Raw genomic sequence first — 16927 nt, forward strand, 5'->3', positions numbered from 1 at the left:
TCGGTGATGAATTAGAGGAAGAAGCCTATATGATGCAACTTCAAGGTTTCAAGGTTCTTGATTAAGAACACCAAGTATGGAGATTAGTGAAGCCACTCTGTGTTCTCAAGCGAGCTCCTTGAGTATGGTTGATCAAAATTGACAAGTACTTGGTTGAGAAGGGCTTTCATAGAAGTCCTTCGGATCCCATCTTGTACACCAAGCACACTGGTAGTGAAATCCTTCTTCTTGTCATTTATGTTAATAACCTGTTCAGTATTAGTAGAAAAGCACATTTAATTGAGCAGATCAAACAAAATTTGTGGCAGTCGTTTCATATGACATATTTAGGACCTCTACATTATTGTCTCAATGTGGAAGTTTTGCAAACAAGTTGTAGTATCTTTATCTCTTAATTGAACTATGCCAAGAGTTTGCTCAATAAGTTCAAGATGGTTGATTGCAAACCTTTATCTACACCTATGGAGAAAGGGCTGAATCTATCAGCCAAATCAGATTCACATGTAGTGAATGAGTAAGTATTCAGTTATCTAGTGGACAGCCTAATCTATCATACAGCCACTAGACTTGATCTCAATTATGTTGTGAGCTACATATCTTGCTTCATGACACATATCCTCAAATATGTGAAAGGAACCAGGGAAAACTTTAAGAAACCCCCTTGGAAAAAGTGTAAAATCCTGGTGAATCCTACAATATTTTGGGAAGAAAAATTAATTATGCAAGCAAATTTTTTAATTTGAAAAGAAAAAGTATTATTTGTACTCGCGATTTTTTTCAATCATATGAAAATGCTATAAAATCCTGGCCAACATTTTATTATGAAGCCTAATAAATATTAGACTTAACAGTTAATTTTTCCCACTTTAGTTGCTGCAATTTCCCTTCAATGTATAATGGAGGTTAGACAGGGTTAAGGGGCAGAGCCCCTGGTGTGCTCCTTGTCACAATACAGGGTGGGGTCAAGGAGAAATGCCCCTTAAAGCTCAAACAACTTTTAATATTTTATTAAGGTGACTTGAGCTAATTTTATATCATCTAACATATAGAAACCCTATTTTTAATAGTCATTGCATGGTCTTAAGTCAATGGCAGAAATCCTATTTTCGGGAAAACTTTTAAATGACACCAAGTTTTAGAGAGTTCCCGAAATAAAGACACGTGTCTCACTTAATTTTATATCATCTGACATATACTAACCTAATTTCTTGTAGCCGTTGGATGAGCCTGTATCAATGGCTTAAATTGTATTTCGGGCCAAAATTTTAAAGGACACAAGCTTTTGCATTAAGTCTCCGAAATAGAGATAAGTGTCCTTTGTTAAATGTATATCGGGCCAAAGTTTGAAAGGACAAAAGCTTCCATATAGTCTCTGGAATAGATACGTGTAAACTATATATGCTTAACTTTTTCCGTAACCTCAAGTCTTGACCACATATTGGTGAATATGGTTGCCGATTAAGACAAGCTTCGGAAAGTGCAGGTGAAAATATTTGATTTACCAAGTAGAAAGGTTAGATTCTATTGGAAAAGTCATCACTGGAAAAAGAAAATTTGTATTACTATTGCTGATTGGCCTATGCATGGGACCCAATTTTTGTAAAGTGCAAGCAACATGGCCACCCTGAAAGTGCAGATTCTTTTGCCAAATTTTGGGTCCGCGATGAGTGAAATTTTCCAATTGGCGAATATTCGACACTGAAGTTATCCTTGAAAGGGAAACCTAAGTTTGGCATTCTATATAGCAGAACCGAGGATCCTCAACTAATTAGTTTTACAGACCTAAATTGGACAGGTTAAGTTGATCACTAAAGTCCACTTTTGGGTATGTGTTTAGTCTTGGCACAGGGGCAATCACACGGACCAATAAGAAGCAACAGGTAGAAACTCTTTCCTTGACAGAAGCAGAAAATCGAGTAACTGTAAATGCAACATATGAGGCAGTTTGGCTTCAAAGAATGCTTTCTGGCATGCAAATTTCTCAAGCAGATCCTTCACCCTTGTACTATGACCATCAAGAGGTGCTAAAATTTGCCAACAATCCAAAATCTTCGACGAGCACAACAGACATGTTGAGCTTCACTGTCATTTCATCTGCAAGCTTGTAGAAGATGGATCAGTATATTTGCAGTATGTTCCAACTAAGGATCAAGCTGCAAGCACCAACACCAAGTCTTTTGGCCTGGACAAGTTTGTGAAATTAAAGGGAAAACATGGTGTATTTCATAGAATGACCATTAAGTCAGATAGTTTCTATTCATATTTTTAGTTTACATTTGTTTCGTTTAGAAACATCATAATGTAATTGTCTGTGTAAGTAAACTCCATTTTTTTAATTGACTATACAATTATCATTACAATTACCACAGGAGAGTATGGTATGTTTAATTATTTAAAGGGGGGTTATTATATGGAGACATAAGAGTAACTTATTTTTGGGTTCAAAAGTAAAAGTCAATCAGTAAGAAATAAAAAGGTTATGGAAAATAAGATTTTGTTATTTTTGACAAGTGTATAAAGATGAAAATTGAGAGGGACGGGGTATTCTTAGTTTTTTTACTTTTACAAACCCTAGTTTTGAAGAAGAGAGCAACTATTAATCTCCAACATATGACAGAAAACTTATAACGAAATTGGTTTCAAAGATGAAAACTCTCCTAGCCAATCTATACATGGATTTACACAGGATTCACAAGTGCGCTTAAATGTTTGAAGTTTGCTGACATTTGAATAAAGCATTGGCATGTCATTCCTAAATATCAAATTATTCATTTATTGGGCAATGCTATTGAACCAAAACTGGACACTACTTCTGAGTTGTGTTACAATCGCCACCATATAAGAAAGAATTAAGTTTATCACAACATTTTGTGAACATTGACATGAATGTGAAAAGAATTTTGTGTTGTGCAGGAAGGATTTTATTATTTTTTATTTTTTTACTGAGCCTGTTTATATCAGATTTGAGAATCTACTAGTGTTGGGTAAGTTTCCAATGTCAGATCATGAATGTGACATGATAACAACAATACACCAGGTAGCAAATGGACAGCTGATCTTTATGAACAATAGATCATGCTGTTAATAGAGTGAATTCAAATGAACTAAAAAAATCAAGAGACTGAGGAAAATATGTTACATGAACCAGAAGAATTAAAGCCACTAGCAGAACAAGAGTATGGACATTTATTGGAAAGCACAGATGTATATGCTTCAATGAAAATAAGAACCTTTTCTCAAATTTAAGAAAATGGTGAGCATAGTTCTGCTTGACAAAGAACCTAATAAAATTTTGTTAACCTTGTACAAAAGGGAATATTCGGTCTCTCTAAACATTAGCAAATAGTTTTTGACAAAGGTTTCTTTTCTCAGTCTCATATGTTCATATATTCAGTTGTGCACTGTAACAAGCTTGCATTTTGATGAATAAAATATTGTCATCAATTATAACAAAGCCTTCAAATGAATTCTGCAAATGCAACAGTTGCTATACCTGAATCCGAGATGGAACAAGATAATCACGGGCCCCTTCAGGTGTAGATTTTGACAAAATTGGAGTTTCTATCTGTATCAAATATTACAATATTTACTGAAGCGGCATCATGAAAAATCAGGTATTTTAATATGTGCAGACAAACCACTATAATTACAGACTATCAGGATGAAATAGAATAATATTAACACTGTGTATCACAAGATGCAGACAAACATAACAACTTCTTTATGTATACATACATACATACATATACACTTCTTAAATAAAATTAAAAACATTATGAAATATTTTCTACCTCCACAAAGTCATGTACATCTTCTAAGTATCGCCGTATAACCTTTGAAACTTTGTGCCGAAGTCGTAGATTATTATTCATTTGTTGACGTCGTAGATCAATGTATCGATACCTGCCAAACCATTTTACTTAACACAAATTCACTCACAGCTTTAGATAGACCTTGAAGAGAAGTGTTTGACAAGGAATTTCCAGAATAATTACCTCAAGCGAACCTCCTCAGTTATGATGTCACTCACACCATCTGCAGTGGTAACCAGAAATGGCAAAGCCAACCGTACAGGATTCAACAAGCGAATTGTCTCTGCAGCCACCTGGTGAACACAATTTAAAATATCAGAGGAAATCAAACACAAAATTCATCCCTTAAGACATCATGCATTCCCATTAGCAAAGGCTACACTCTTAAACCAATGACCATTGAACTTAGTAACATACTCATAGTAAGTCGTAACATAAATAACATTAAAGTTTTAAACATAATGATAATGATAAATAAAAAATATAAATCATACATAGTACCATATAACTCAACCATTGACTATCAAATGACAAAGATGAAAAATTCAAAATTCATTGTTCAAATTATAAATATGATATATCACAAAGATCAAGATACTCATGATTACAATGAGCAGAGTAGCATGAAATAGTGAAATGAAACAATGTATCATGGCCATATCAAAGTGAGTACAATACTACAATCTACAAAATATCAATAATGAGAATGAAAGGGTGGTAGCTCTCTAATCATCCCCTAAACCGAAGTCCTCATCACTAGAACTACTAGACTTCTCATGGGTAAGATAATATTAAAAGAACTTTTAAATTTTGACTTTTCAACATGGGCGTCGAATGCACCCAGTGTGTCCCCTGGAAGCACCCACATTACACCCGTGCACCCCCACACCCATCGGGTGCGCTGAACAGTGTGGTCACAGTGCAATGTGCTCCGGCGGTGATGGCGGAGCATGAGTGCACAACGTACCCACACCCGAGACGTACACGCACCCGGTGCACGAGGGTTTTATCCCGTAACACTAGGATAAACGCACTAAATGTTAATTCAAAGCTTGTACACATAACACACAACTAGAGCATTTATATTTAGGATTTAAATGACACTAGAAGCAATGAATTTATAAAGATCCTCATACAATATAAAACACAATAATGATTATCTTACATGCAATAAAAAGTAATACAGTATAGTAAGTTTCACATATCACATATAATGTCAGGGTCTCATTTGGCCATGATTATTTTAATAAAATGAAACATATTGAAACTAGCAGAAATGATTAAAGCTATTATAAAAGTATATCTTGATCAAAAGTATATGCCACCATTCCTATGAGTAAAAATGTGTCTCTATTCTGCAAATTCTACTCCTCTGTCATATATTTGTCCACAGCAGCTCTCTACAGTGACTTGTCATGCATGTGATGAACTATTAAATATGCATAACCAAAACAAAGAAAAGTTAATGAAAAGGATGCATGATTGGATATTAACAAAATTCAGACACCATTCTAGATAGCATGTCAATAACAAACAAAACAGTCACAGAGAAAATGCAGAGTGTTAACATCAGTTATTCTCAAAGACAATGTGATCCAATTATATTTAATATCCCAATACAAGATACAGAGAAATTCATAAGATCACCCAGTGTGTCTTGCATAGGAAAAAAAAACCTGATTTACAGGACCTCTGACAAAAGCAGCCAACTTAGATGAAGGTGTTGTTTTTGAAAGGTTGACAGAATTTTAAACTGAAGATGAAGATGCAGATCATGACTATTCTGGCTTCACATTAAAAATCATTCAAAAACCTATTAAACTTAGACAGAGGCATCCGAACTCATCATATAGAACTATCTCCAACACATGCAAGCTATGCCCCCTTTCCAATAAGTTTCCCTGATGTTCCATAAGCCTATTTCCCGTGGGGTAAGAGAGACAACTCATAACATTTTAGCAAGTAGTGCTTTTAAGCCTCTCTAAAATGACAGTGTGTTATCACAAGGTGGGTGCCTCAAGTATGTGGGTCTTTGTAATTAAAACAAATCTTTTATTTAAACTTCCTAATTGACCTTAATAAAGGCACTTCCACATTTGAAAAACTTCATTTTGGGGAAAAGCAATGCACCAAAGGTCTCTATAAGCAAGTCAAATGACCAAAGGAGGTGTGCTTGTTCATTATCTAATTCTCTCATATAGATTGAGCATCATGTTAATCCATCCCATCAAGTATGGAAACCCTCCCTACCTAAGATTGGAGGATGGAAACCCCTTGATTTCCCTCACTGCATTAGCAAACAAAAAAACCCTTAACTCAGATTCATACAATCATCCAGAGATTGCATTTGAGCTTCAAAGATTGCAACTTGGGATGCAGCTTGTTCATTGCAGAAATTTGTATGCGGAAGCTTACATAGTGCCAATTTCTGCGCTATCCGGACATCTGTAATAGCACCATATTTATAGTTTTGAGGCGGTTTTCACATTGCCAAGTTTGATAGTTTGGTGCCTTCCATAGTACCCAATTTTAAACCTAAGGTGGCTTTCTAGTGTCATCCTTTGAGTGCACTTGGATAGTTTTTTCAGCACCATTCTGGGATTGTTGGCAGCTAGAACAGCAAAGATTATTGCTGCTATTGTCTTTCTCAAAATGCTAGAAAAGATTTGCAATCTCAATATTATTATTTTGGTAATAATTCATTGAATAAGTGACAAGTTGTACGGACTGGCATTTATTGTTTAAATTCTAGATATCGGTTCAGATCTGGGGATCTGGTTCAGCTAAACGTTAATTCAAAGCTTGTAGCCTTGTACACATAACACAACTGGGGCATTTATAATTAGGATTTAAATGACACTAGAAGCAATGAATTTATAACAATCCTCGTAGAATATAAAACACAATAATGATTATCTTGCATGCAATAAAAAGTAATACAGTATACTAAGTTTCACATATCACATATAATGTTGGGGTTTGATTTGGCCATGTTTATTATAATACAATGAAACATATTGAAACATATTGTATTTGAAGAGTTATTTCAGTTCTTTATTATTGCAATATTGTTGGCTAAAAATTTTGTACGTCACCGACTACGACTTACAAACTTGTGACTTTAGGCTACATTTCATGAGATTTCTCTCTCCTCTCAACAATAGGGGACGCTCCCTTCTTACCGTAAGTGGCTTCAACAGGAACTTAACTGAAATTACAATAAGGATGGCTCTCTTAATCAATTCCTCTTTTTTTTGGAATGATTTGCATACAACTATAATATTCCATCTTAACAAAAAGTGTCTTATTGCTACGATAATACCGGTGACCATGAATTGAGGTAAGAGCAACACCAGGGGCAGTAGTTTACTTTTTATATTTTGTGAAACAAAAACAAGAACACAAATTCTCTTGCACTTGTCTTGAATGAGGATTCAAGCACAATAACCAGTAAAGCACAAAGTCTCTTATTGGATACTCTCAAATTCAATAAAAACACTTACAATTGAATCCCAAAGTCTTCAACTCTAAGTGATTACAGCTACTACTATCTATTATAATTTTTCCTCCTACAACACAAAGACTACAAAAGTTCAAATTGGCTCTGAATGAAATAGGCAGCTCAAATTCTGAACAATTAAATTCAAATCCCTCTTAAGTGAAGCTCCAAAATTCGCAATCAATATCCAAAAAATGTCATCACATAACACCTTGAATCAACACAAAATTTGAAAGCAAGTTGCCTCTTTTATTGAAAGCAATTTAGATTTACATCTAAGCTCAAAGTCTTAGAGTGCATATACAAATTCATAGAATTTTCTAACCTTGCCAAAAGATGATTATTTACAATGACCTCCCTCCTTTATATAGGAAAATAGGAGAGAGAGGTGGAGGAAAAAAGAGAAATTCTCAACCACCTTGAGTTATTCTCTTACAAACTTCTAACTAACTATTTTGACTAATTCAAAGTTGCATGCCTAATGCGATTGCAATTTGATTACATGTTACGACTTTGCACGTGGTACTATCACATGCAATTACATCTTGTTTTTCCATCACATGTAATATGTCAATTACAAATTACAAATCAAAGTAACTTGTGTCGAAATCGGATCACAATCGGCAATCAAAATTGAATCAGCCACAAATCAGAAAATTTAAAAAAACCCTTGAAATTTAAAGATTTTAACAATTTGAAACTTATTTCATGCACCCTTTATTGAATATAACTTAAACACACTATAACGTCATCAAATATAAGCTAACATACATAAACATTGAACATAAATGATAAATCTTTCACATATGTAACTATGTAAATTGTAGCTAAAGTAGAAATATAGGATCAATGGATTTTTGATCTCTTTGATGCTCTTCTTTCTTAATGGTTGCAGGTTGCAAACCTGTGGTTTTTCTTTTCTCTTCTTCTCTCTCACTTTCCCTCTCTTCTACTCATGCTAAACAATTAGAAGGCCCTTTAAAGTCAAAACAAAGAGGAAAGGCAAAACAAAACATTAAAAAAATGCATTTTTATTCAAATTTGACTTGACTTTTTCACTACCCACGGGGCCGAATTTTTGGGGTTCACAAAGGTGGTTCATGCGATATTTTGCATGATTCATGCGATTCATGCAATGAAATCGCTGATCTGATTCACTGGTTCAAAAAAATCAGGAACAATGAATCGAATTGGCAAACCGGCAATTCAAGCCATTTCATGGCGATTCTCGTTACTATGTTACAAATACATAATGAAAATATTCTAAGTGCCTTACAAGACACAAATTCTATTACATCAAGCTCTAATGGTCTTCATGCTGCTACAAGATGCCGAATGTTCTACAAGTGTTGTGTTCAGGTTTGGTGGAAGCATCTCGAACTGAAATATGAATATGCATCTTTGATTGTTTCGTTCAGTGTTCATTGACCTTTTTTAGCTTGAAAGCAGTCTATGCTTGTAATCATTTTTTCACCTCCTTGTAGGCTGCATCATGTGATCAGGCTTGCTTCATGTCCTCTTTTCTTCTTTGCATGCATAAAACCAGGTCTTTAAATGGAGGAAAAACTTAGAAACGAGGTTGTTTTGGGAAAATTGCATATGGAATACGATTGTAAACTTTTGGGACAGCAAATGGATAAATGCGATTAAGCTCAAAATATGTGCGTATGGGTTTATGGTGGTCAAAAGCACATGCGAACAGCAAGCTTTAAGTTATGCAAATAAGTAAAAATTGGATAACATATGGGAGGCATAGCACGCTTTTATAGATACAATTCATGATATTTTATCCGGCAAGCATGTGGGAAATACTTTCAACCATTGGGCAGCCATACGGAGGTTTATGAAATGCATGAAATGCATGATGGTGGGATTTATACTTGCATTTGCATGAGGGGAAATAAAGAGCCTGCCTTTTCCTTAGAACGGAATCTCAACCCCGACTGCATATGCAAGTAAGTGAGACTTTGCATATGCAACATAACAAATATATACAACAAAAACCTAAAGAAAAATAACAAGGAATCAAACCTTTTTCTGAAGAGGCAAGAGAGGAAGTCTTTTTTTGAACACTTGTGAAAAGTCTGAAAAATGCAATCAAATTGCTCAGAACTAGGGCATTTTTGAGCAAAAATGTGCCCTAGATGGGTTGAGAAATGAAGAAAACACTCAACAAACTCCTTTTTCGAGTAGCACAATGTGTTCGTTAGTTGATGTTAGGCAAAAATGACCTATAGATCATCAAAAACGACCAAGAAATGCTCAAGATATGAGCATTTGAAGACTGCAAAATCCGTTTTTGGAGAAAAACACCCAAAAAAGTGAAGTTTTAAGAGCCAAAAACATGTGTTTTTGGGCTAAAAATCACCACATTTTAGGTGTTTGATCAAAAAGCCTCATATTATGAAGTAAAACACACTTTTTGGTTGCATTTGCATGTTCGAAACGTATGCAATGGCTTGAAAAATCGCCACTTTGGATTTTCGCCACTTTGGATTTTAGTGCACTACAAGCCATAAAAGCAGGTTTTTAGAAGCCATTTGTATGTTTAAATGATATGCAAATGGGTCTAAAATTGCCAATCTTGCTTAAACACAATTTTAGAAAAGATAAACATGTTTAAAACTACATGTTATTGCATGAAAAATCACCACTTATGATATTTAAGTGAAAAACAAGGTTTTTCATTGCATGTACATGTTCTTTTAGCATTTAAAACACATGTAATGGGATCAAAATACGCCACTTCTAGTTTTGGCTTATAGAAATGGTTTTTATTTTATCAAAAACATATGCAGTAGGGTCAAAAAACACCACTTTTGGTTTACTTAACTGAAAACTCACTTAAAACATGTATTTGCATGTTATAATAACATGTAAATTGATCTCAAAAGTCCACTTAAGTGGCAATTTTACAAATACAAACATAATAGGTTTTTAAAACTCCATTTAAATGCATTAAAACATTAAAATGAACTTATATGTTGAAAATGTGTAGATGGATTCAAAATCTCCACTTATATTGATTTAATAAGTTTTCAATATGCAGAAGCATATTAAAATCTCATTATACACATTAAAAAAATGTGTTATTGCATTTAAAAAGTGTACTTTAATGATGTTGGGACTTATAATTTATTGGAAGTGGGTTTTCATATAGTGATTTGCATGTTGATATATGCAATGAATAATAAAAACATCATTTAAATGCATTTAAGATGTCTTATGTAATTAAATTTAATATTTAACTATAGTTTTCAATAAAAGAATATTAAAAAGACTTGAAATAGGCTATTTTCATAAAACATTAAAAACTATGGTCAAATCAACTCAGAACGAGTTAAAATTTCAAAATGGATAACAAAATCCACTTTAGATAGTAGATATAATTTTATATCATGCAATTACAAATAAAAAGCCCACTTTTATGAGGTTTTTTAATCAAGATATGCAGTTGTCCTAAAAAAAACCCACTATTCCCCTTATAGCTTGAGCTAGACAACTTTGATTTCAACCTAAGTTGGCTAGAAATGAGTGGAATTCCAACGGCTATTCACCAAAGGCAGAAACAAGACTAAAAACTATTTACAACATAGAAAATCAAAGAAAAGATACGAAAGTTTGCCAAAAAATAAGCATTTGCAGTTAGAGAAGAAAAAGTTTTAGTAGCAAACAATTTGGAATTTAACTCAACAAAAACCTTTAAAAAGAATGCAGAGATAGGTGTTGAGAAATTTAGCCTTATAGCAGATTGAATATCATATTGAGATAATATTTCTTCATATACTTGAGAGCATAATGTGTTCTACAAATCCTCCCTAGATAAGAGGGAGTGTTAAAGTTATAACTTCAGTCGAATTAATTCGATCTAATTATTATTGGTAAATCATCATTTCCTATATATACATATCCATGTCAAATAATATATATTATTGTATATAATATATATACATATACATACATACATATATATATACATACATACATATATACATACATATATATATATATATCTACTGTATATACTATATATATATATATATATATATATATATATATATATATATATATCTACTGTATACATATATATATATATCTACTGTATATTATATATCTACATATATATATTATTGTATAATATATATATAATATAGTATATAATATATATTATATTATATATATTATATAATGTTATACATATTATCTATGTTAATATAATATTATTAAGTGATGATTACACCATATGAGACATGTCTCCTCTCATATTTATGTGAAATCCAAATCTGCATTTGGAACAGATCAATTACAATGGCCATGTTAGTACATTTGCAAAAAAGATCCATGTTACTTAACATGGTATCAGAGCTAGACTGCAAATGTAAGAAAGGAAGAGATATATTCAATATTGTGTTTACAAAGTAAAAGAAGATACACTCATGTCATTAGGCAGCGATCAATCTCAATTAGCAATCACATTTTTGAAGGATTGTACATATCATTAATTATCGTCATTGGAAGCAAAGAAGGATAGGAAATGACAGATGCCATGAAGGAAGAATATTAAGGGAAACGTCAGCAAATACGCAGGGAAAATACAACAATAAAGTCTTCAGCAATAATGTATGTGAAATGATAAAGATTGAACAAGTAGCGTAAATTGCCATATGGAAGGAATCCACATCTTTTTTGACCACCCAATCAAGCAAAGTAATTATTAATATAAAGAATTATACAAGGAAAGTATCGACATAAGAGAGTAAATGGCCAGTCAGGTTTACCAAGTGGTGGACAAGTAAGCAATTCAGGAGGCATCAAACTCCTGCAACTTGAATTCCAGTATAGGGGAATAGAATTTGATAAAAATAATAATCGCAGATGGCTTATTACATAATCAACTAGCGGAGACTTTGGTATATCCAAAAACATTACATTAGAATCACTAGATGTCGGTCTCTATAATCAGGTGGTACCAAGCAAGCCTAGAAGGACACAAGCATCGGCCAATCAATATTTGCTCAAAACCATTTGGGAAGTCAATGGCACATTAATATGAAACAAAGGTTCGATAATATAAGGAAGACTTATAAGATAGCCAAGGCATCAAATTAAAGACGAGAAGCGGGAAGTCATAAAAGATAATACACATAATCATTAGCAAATAAAAGCTTCAAATATTTCCATATGAGAATAAGGAATGAGAAGAGGATACCCATCCCGGAGGAGTCAAAGGAGATAACCCTCCATTGACGACGAGCAAAGTACATTCGATCGCTCCAAGTGACGTGGACATCAAACCCCCTGCGAAAGTCGAGAAGATAAGCTTGGATGAAGGAGGGACCCATGAACGAAGACATGGCCATCAGAACTAGCACAATTTTATTGTAAAGATAACCCCGCCCAGTACGTTAGTTGACAGGATTCATACTTTAGCTGCCAACAAAACCCATTGTCATGCATAATGGAACAAAATAAATGTGCATTGGGCATCTAGGGTGATGTGGGTGTGTGACTATTTAGTGTTGAGAGGCATCGGACATTTAAGTATATCAAAGGAGATTGCAAAACAAATTGACAACACCAAACATGGAGGACATTTATTGTTTTATGTCAAAGTCACAATGTGATCTTGGAATATGAATGACAAATACAAGTTATAAAGAAGTAGTAATGAATGACATAAGTGTGATAATGTATCTATGCCACACATATCCATGGCTAATGGACTATATTAGTCAGTTCATTTTACAATTTTTTTATTTTTAGATTCTATCTACAAATTTCAATGATATTTGGAGCATATCATTGGTGGAAGATATTCATTTGTGCTATAGACATGACCTTGGACTATGAAAAGCATTCTTTGTACTAAAGTTTGTTACATCTCAATTTTTGACCTAATTTAAAATGTTCATATAACTGTTGAGGTTCACACGAAGTCAGTTGACAATTAAATTTTTTATAACCTTGCGAAACGGTAAGATGGTTAATCGTTATAATTTCATGTGAAGATAACATATAGTTGATTATTTATCATGAATTCGTGGAATTGAAAAAGTGGTTAACCATTATGATTATTTATGATTAAATAACTTATTATGGTAATATGATTTAACTACGGAGAATTTCCTTGTAGGAAGCACGTCGAAAGGATGGAAGCATTGTCAGAAAAGAATTGGGCACGGGAGCATCACCATCACTAGGCAAATGGGTATAAATCATGAATCACCATGGTTGAGGACCTAGTGACTTGAACATCAGGATACAATCGATGAAACCACATAAATTATTAAATAAATAATTTAAAACATAAAATAATTTAATTAAAATATAATGCGTACCTCAAAGGATTTTGAATGATCTTTCACCATAATTTTAATATATGTTCACCGACAACAATATATACCTATGTATGTACACAGATATAAATATTAAGTGACACCATAATATTATTTTTTTTATAATAAAATGATGCCACCTCATTAATATATCTACGTATACGTAGATAGATATAAACCATAATATTTTTCGATTTATAACCTTCAAATCTTCTTCCAACCTTTTATTCTTTTTCTTGTTTAAAACCGATTGAACACTTGGCATTTTTAATTGGCGTTCAAGAGCCAAGATGTCTTTATATTACGGCTTCTTGGAAGCCAAGGAGTCAGGTTACCTTTTATTTATGAAGTTGAGAGTCAAAGGGAACGATATCTATTCTTTCAAGCACCCGACTTTTATATCTTTCCAAGCGTCCGACTTTTATATCTTTCCAGGCACCCGACTTCCTTTCTCAACTCCGACTCCCTCTCTCATTTCCGACTTCCATTTACTACCCGATATTCTGCAAATATCAATTCGAAATCACTACCTCCATGGCATTGCCAACCCTTTCTGCCTTGTAATGGTCTTCTTTGCAGAAGACGTGATACATCTTTACACTGGACTTTGCGCCTGAAGAACGTTTGTGGAGGGGCTGAATAATAACGGCCAGCTAGGCTCATATTTTTTCCAAATGGTCACAAGTTATGTAATCAATCATGTTCCAAGCATTGTTGTATACTTCTTATCAATTGCTACTGGTTTCCAATTTCCATAACAGCTAAACTATAATTATAATCATCGGATAGAACCTCTTGAGAAAGAGTTATTTAAGATGCAATAGAATCATGATTTAAATATACAATTTGGAAATCAGAATCAATGATATTTCTACTAGTTTTAAAGAAAATATTTTTTCAAGTCACAGTTTGTGATAAACTGGAAACATATAATATTCTTTTATCAGTTAAGGATCAACATAAAGAGCAGGTTGCTATGAGATTCAAACACCTAGGACTATAGCCAAGGATAAGGGTGAAGAGGTGAGAGAAAGGAATCTGCAATAATATGAAACAGAATCAGATGTAACATTACAATGTTTATTATTTTTTTGAAAGGAATCATTTCATAGCTCATGCATGATCATGTTTATTGTTTTCTCTTACTGTCAAGTCGAGTTGTGTGATTAGATACCAAGATGCTCAGTAGTTGACAAGGTGTTCCATGTTTATTCCGAGAAGGGAGGGTCTTTCTCATTTGAGATTCTGTGGGGATAAATAATGGTCCAAGGTTGGGTGGTTAAGCCCCTGACAATGTTTCCCCTCTCCACAAGATGTCGGACGTGCATCAAATAAAAATAAGATATGCATTCAAACGTTTGTCGGAAAACAAGTATTTTTACTTTTATGATGTAAATTCAAATAAAAGGTAAGATTAATTGAGTTGTATCATCGTTACAGTTATTTCTTTAAATGAAAGCAACTTCTATCGTCAATATAATTAGCAACCAATTAGATCAGTTGATCTTCTAATTGAACATGGAATATATTTATTTGCGAGAAATAGATTTATCTGATGAATTGTTATTTCAGTCTTTCATTTATAAGAATAATGATTATCAGCATATCTTCTAATCTTATGTTATTGCCACAGTTAAGCAATCAAAAGGAAAGGAATGATATAGTGGTATTGACACCCCAAGCAATACAATGGTATCCGATGCCCTAAATGATCCAGTGGTAATTGATACCCTAAATGATGCAATGGTATCTAAAGCCCTAAATGATATAGTGGTATCTAAAGCCCTAAATGAAATAGTGGTATTTGATGCCCTAAATTATCTAATGGTAATTGTTGCCCTAATTGATACAGTGGTATCTAATGCCCTAAATGATCCAATGGTAATTGATGCCCCAATTGATACAGTGGTATGTGATGCCCTAATGATATAGTGGTATTTGATGGTAATAGTCATTGGATTTTGATATAGTGGTATTTGATGGTGATCGTTAATTGATCCTAAGTGATATTTGTGGACTACTCTGGGTGATTGCAGATGCATCCCTACATTGATTTTCGGTTCGAATTCCATGGTATGTAGATTTTAATTTCCATAGTAAATTCATTGATGGTGTTTTCAGATGTTAGTTATGAGTTTTCCGCGTAAATATTTGTAACTGTTAATCTCATTCACATGAACATAACTGATATAACTATCTATTGTATTTCTTTGATATGTTAGTTGTTAGTTAACACCTAAGAAAAGTGGATGTTACAAAGTCAATCTTTCTCCACTAGCATATAAAATCATTTTATCGAGCATAAATTTATTAAGTCCTTAGCAAGAAAGAAGACAAATATTATGGAGGAGGAACTTTGAATAAAGGCTGATAGCCAAACCCACAAGTGATAGTCATGTTTGACTAGAGAGAAATCAATCAATGTATAAACTTCTTAACAAAAGATGATGGATATTCAGATCAAATCTTGAAATGAAGAAAGTGACTTGAAGATTGATGCATGAAGAATAACTGTGAGTTGAAAACTATTGTGGTCTAACGTTCACTGGAAATTTTAATTGCGAGTTGAAGACTATCACGGTCTAACAATCCCTTAAATGATATATGAGAATTTTATTTTGTGGGGGAATAATAACCAAAGCTTCATTCCCACTTGAACCATCTTTAGAAAGGAGATGTTCCATGACCCTTATGGGAAGATACGTATTCTTCTCCTTGAATATTACATTTATCTACTCTTTGTAGTATCTTTGCAGTTCTATACATACTAAAAGAGTTATTTGCCTTGATCTTTTCCTTTATGTCTGAGAATGTTCTTGCAGGAAAAAAAGGTTGGTACACATTCTACCAAAATTGTGCAAACTCAATCTTATGACAGTAGCTCTAAAAGAAGTTGTGATCAGGCTTCGATAAAATAAGGTTTTTTAAGCAAATATCTTTAATGATTGAGATTATGAGTTACCTTCTACATTAAGAGGGAGTATGACACTTCTTCGAAGGCAACGTAGGAGCTTAGAAGATAGATTCTCACAGGGAGTCTAGAAATACATGTGTGTAACTGCATGATTTTAAATGGGCCTACCCATGTATACATCATGAGGAAGTAACAACTTGTCACCAGAAAGTTGGAAGATTGATATCAAATTCAAAGGGAGTTCGACAAGCATCCTTAGGTGAAGAGAGCTCTAAGAGAGTAATTAGAGGACTTGACTTCCCAGGATCATTGTTCAAAGGGAGAATTTTGAGGTGCAATCCTTTGTAAATGATATCTTCTCTATGAG

General features: G+C 33.5%; 1 protein-coding gene across 1 annotated transcript in view; it reads right to left on the reverse strand.

Annotated features, from left to right (window-relative positions):
• The window catches only part of LOC149578672 (aspartate--tRNA ligase, chloroplastic/mitochondrial-like), a 126585-nt gene that overhangs the window by 59257 nt on the left and 50401 nt on the right, over window positions 1-16927 (reverse strand). Inside the window, 3 exon segments of the mRNA XM_089831006.1 lie at window positions 3494-3565; window positions 3792-3903; window positions 3996-4105. Coding sequence (XP_089687132.1) covers window positions 3494-3565; window positions 3792-3903; window positions 3996-4105 — 294 coding nt within the window.

Source organism: Cupressus sempervirens, chromosome 1 (genome assembly GCF_028749045.1).
Source record: "Cupressus sempervirens isolate cs-2001-9-10 chromosome 1, ASM2874904v1, whole genome shotgun sequence".
In the NCBI taxonomy this organism is placed as follows: domain Eukaryota; kingdom Viridiplantae; phylum Streptophyta; class Pinopsida; order Cupressales; family Cupressaceae; genus Cupressus; species Cupressus sempervirens.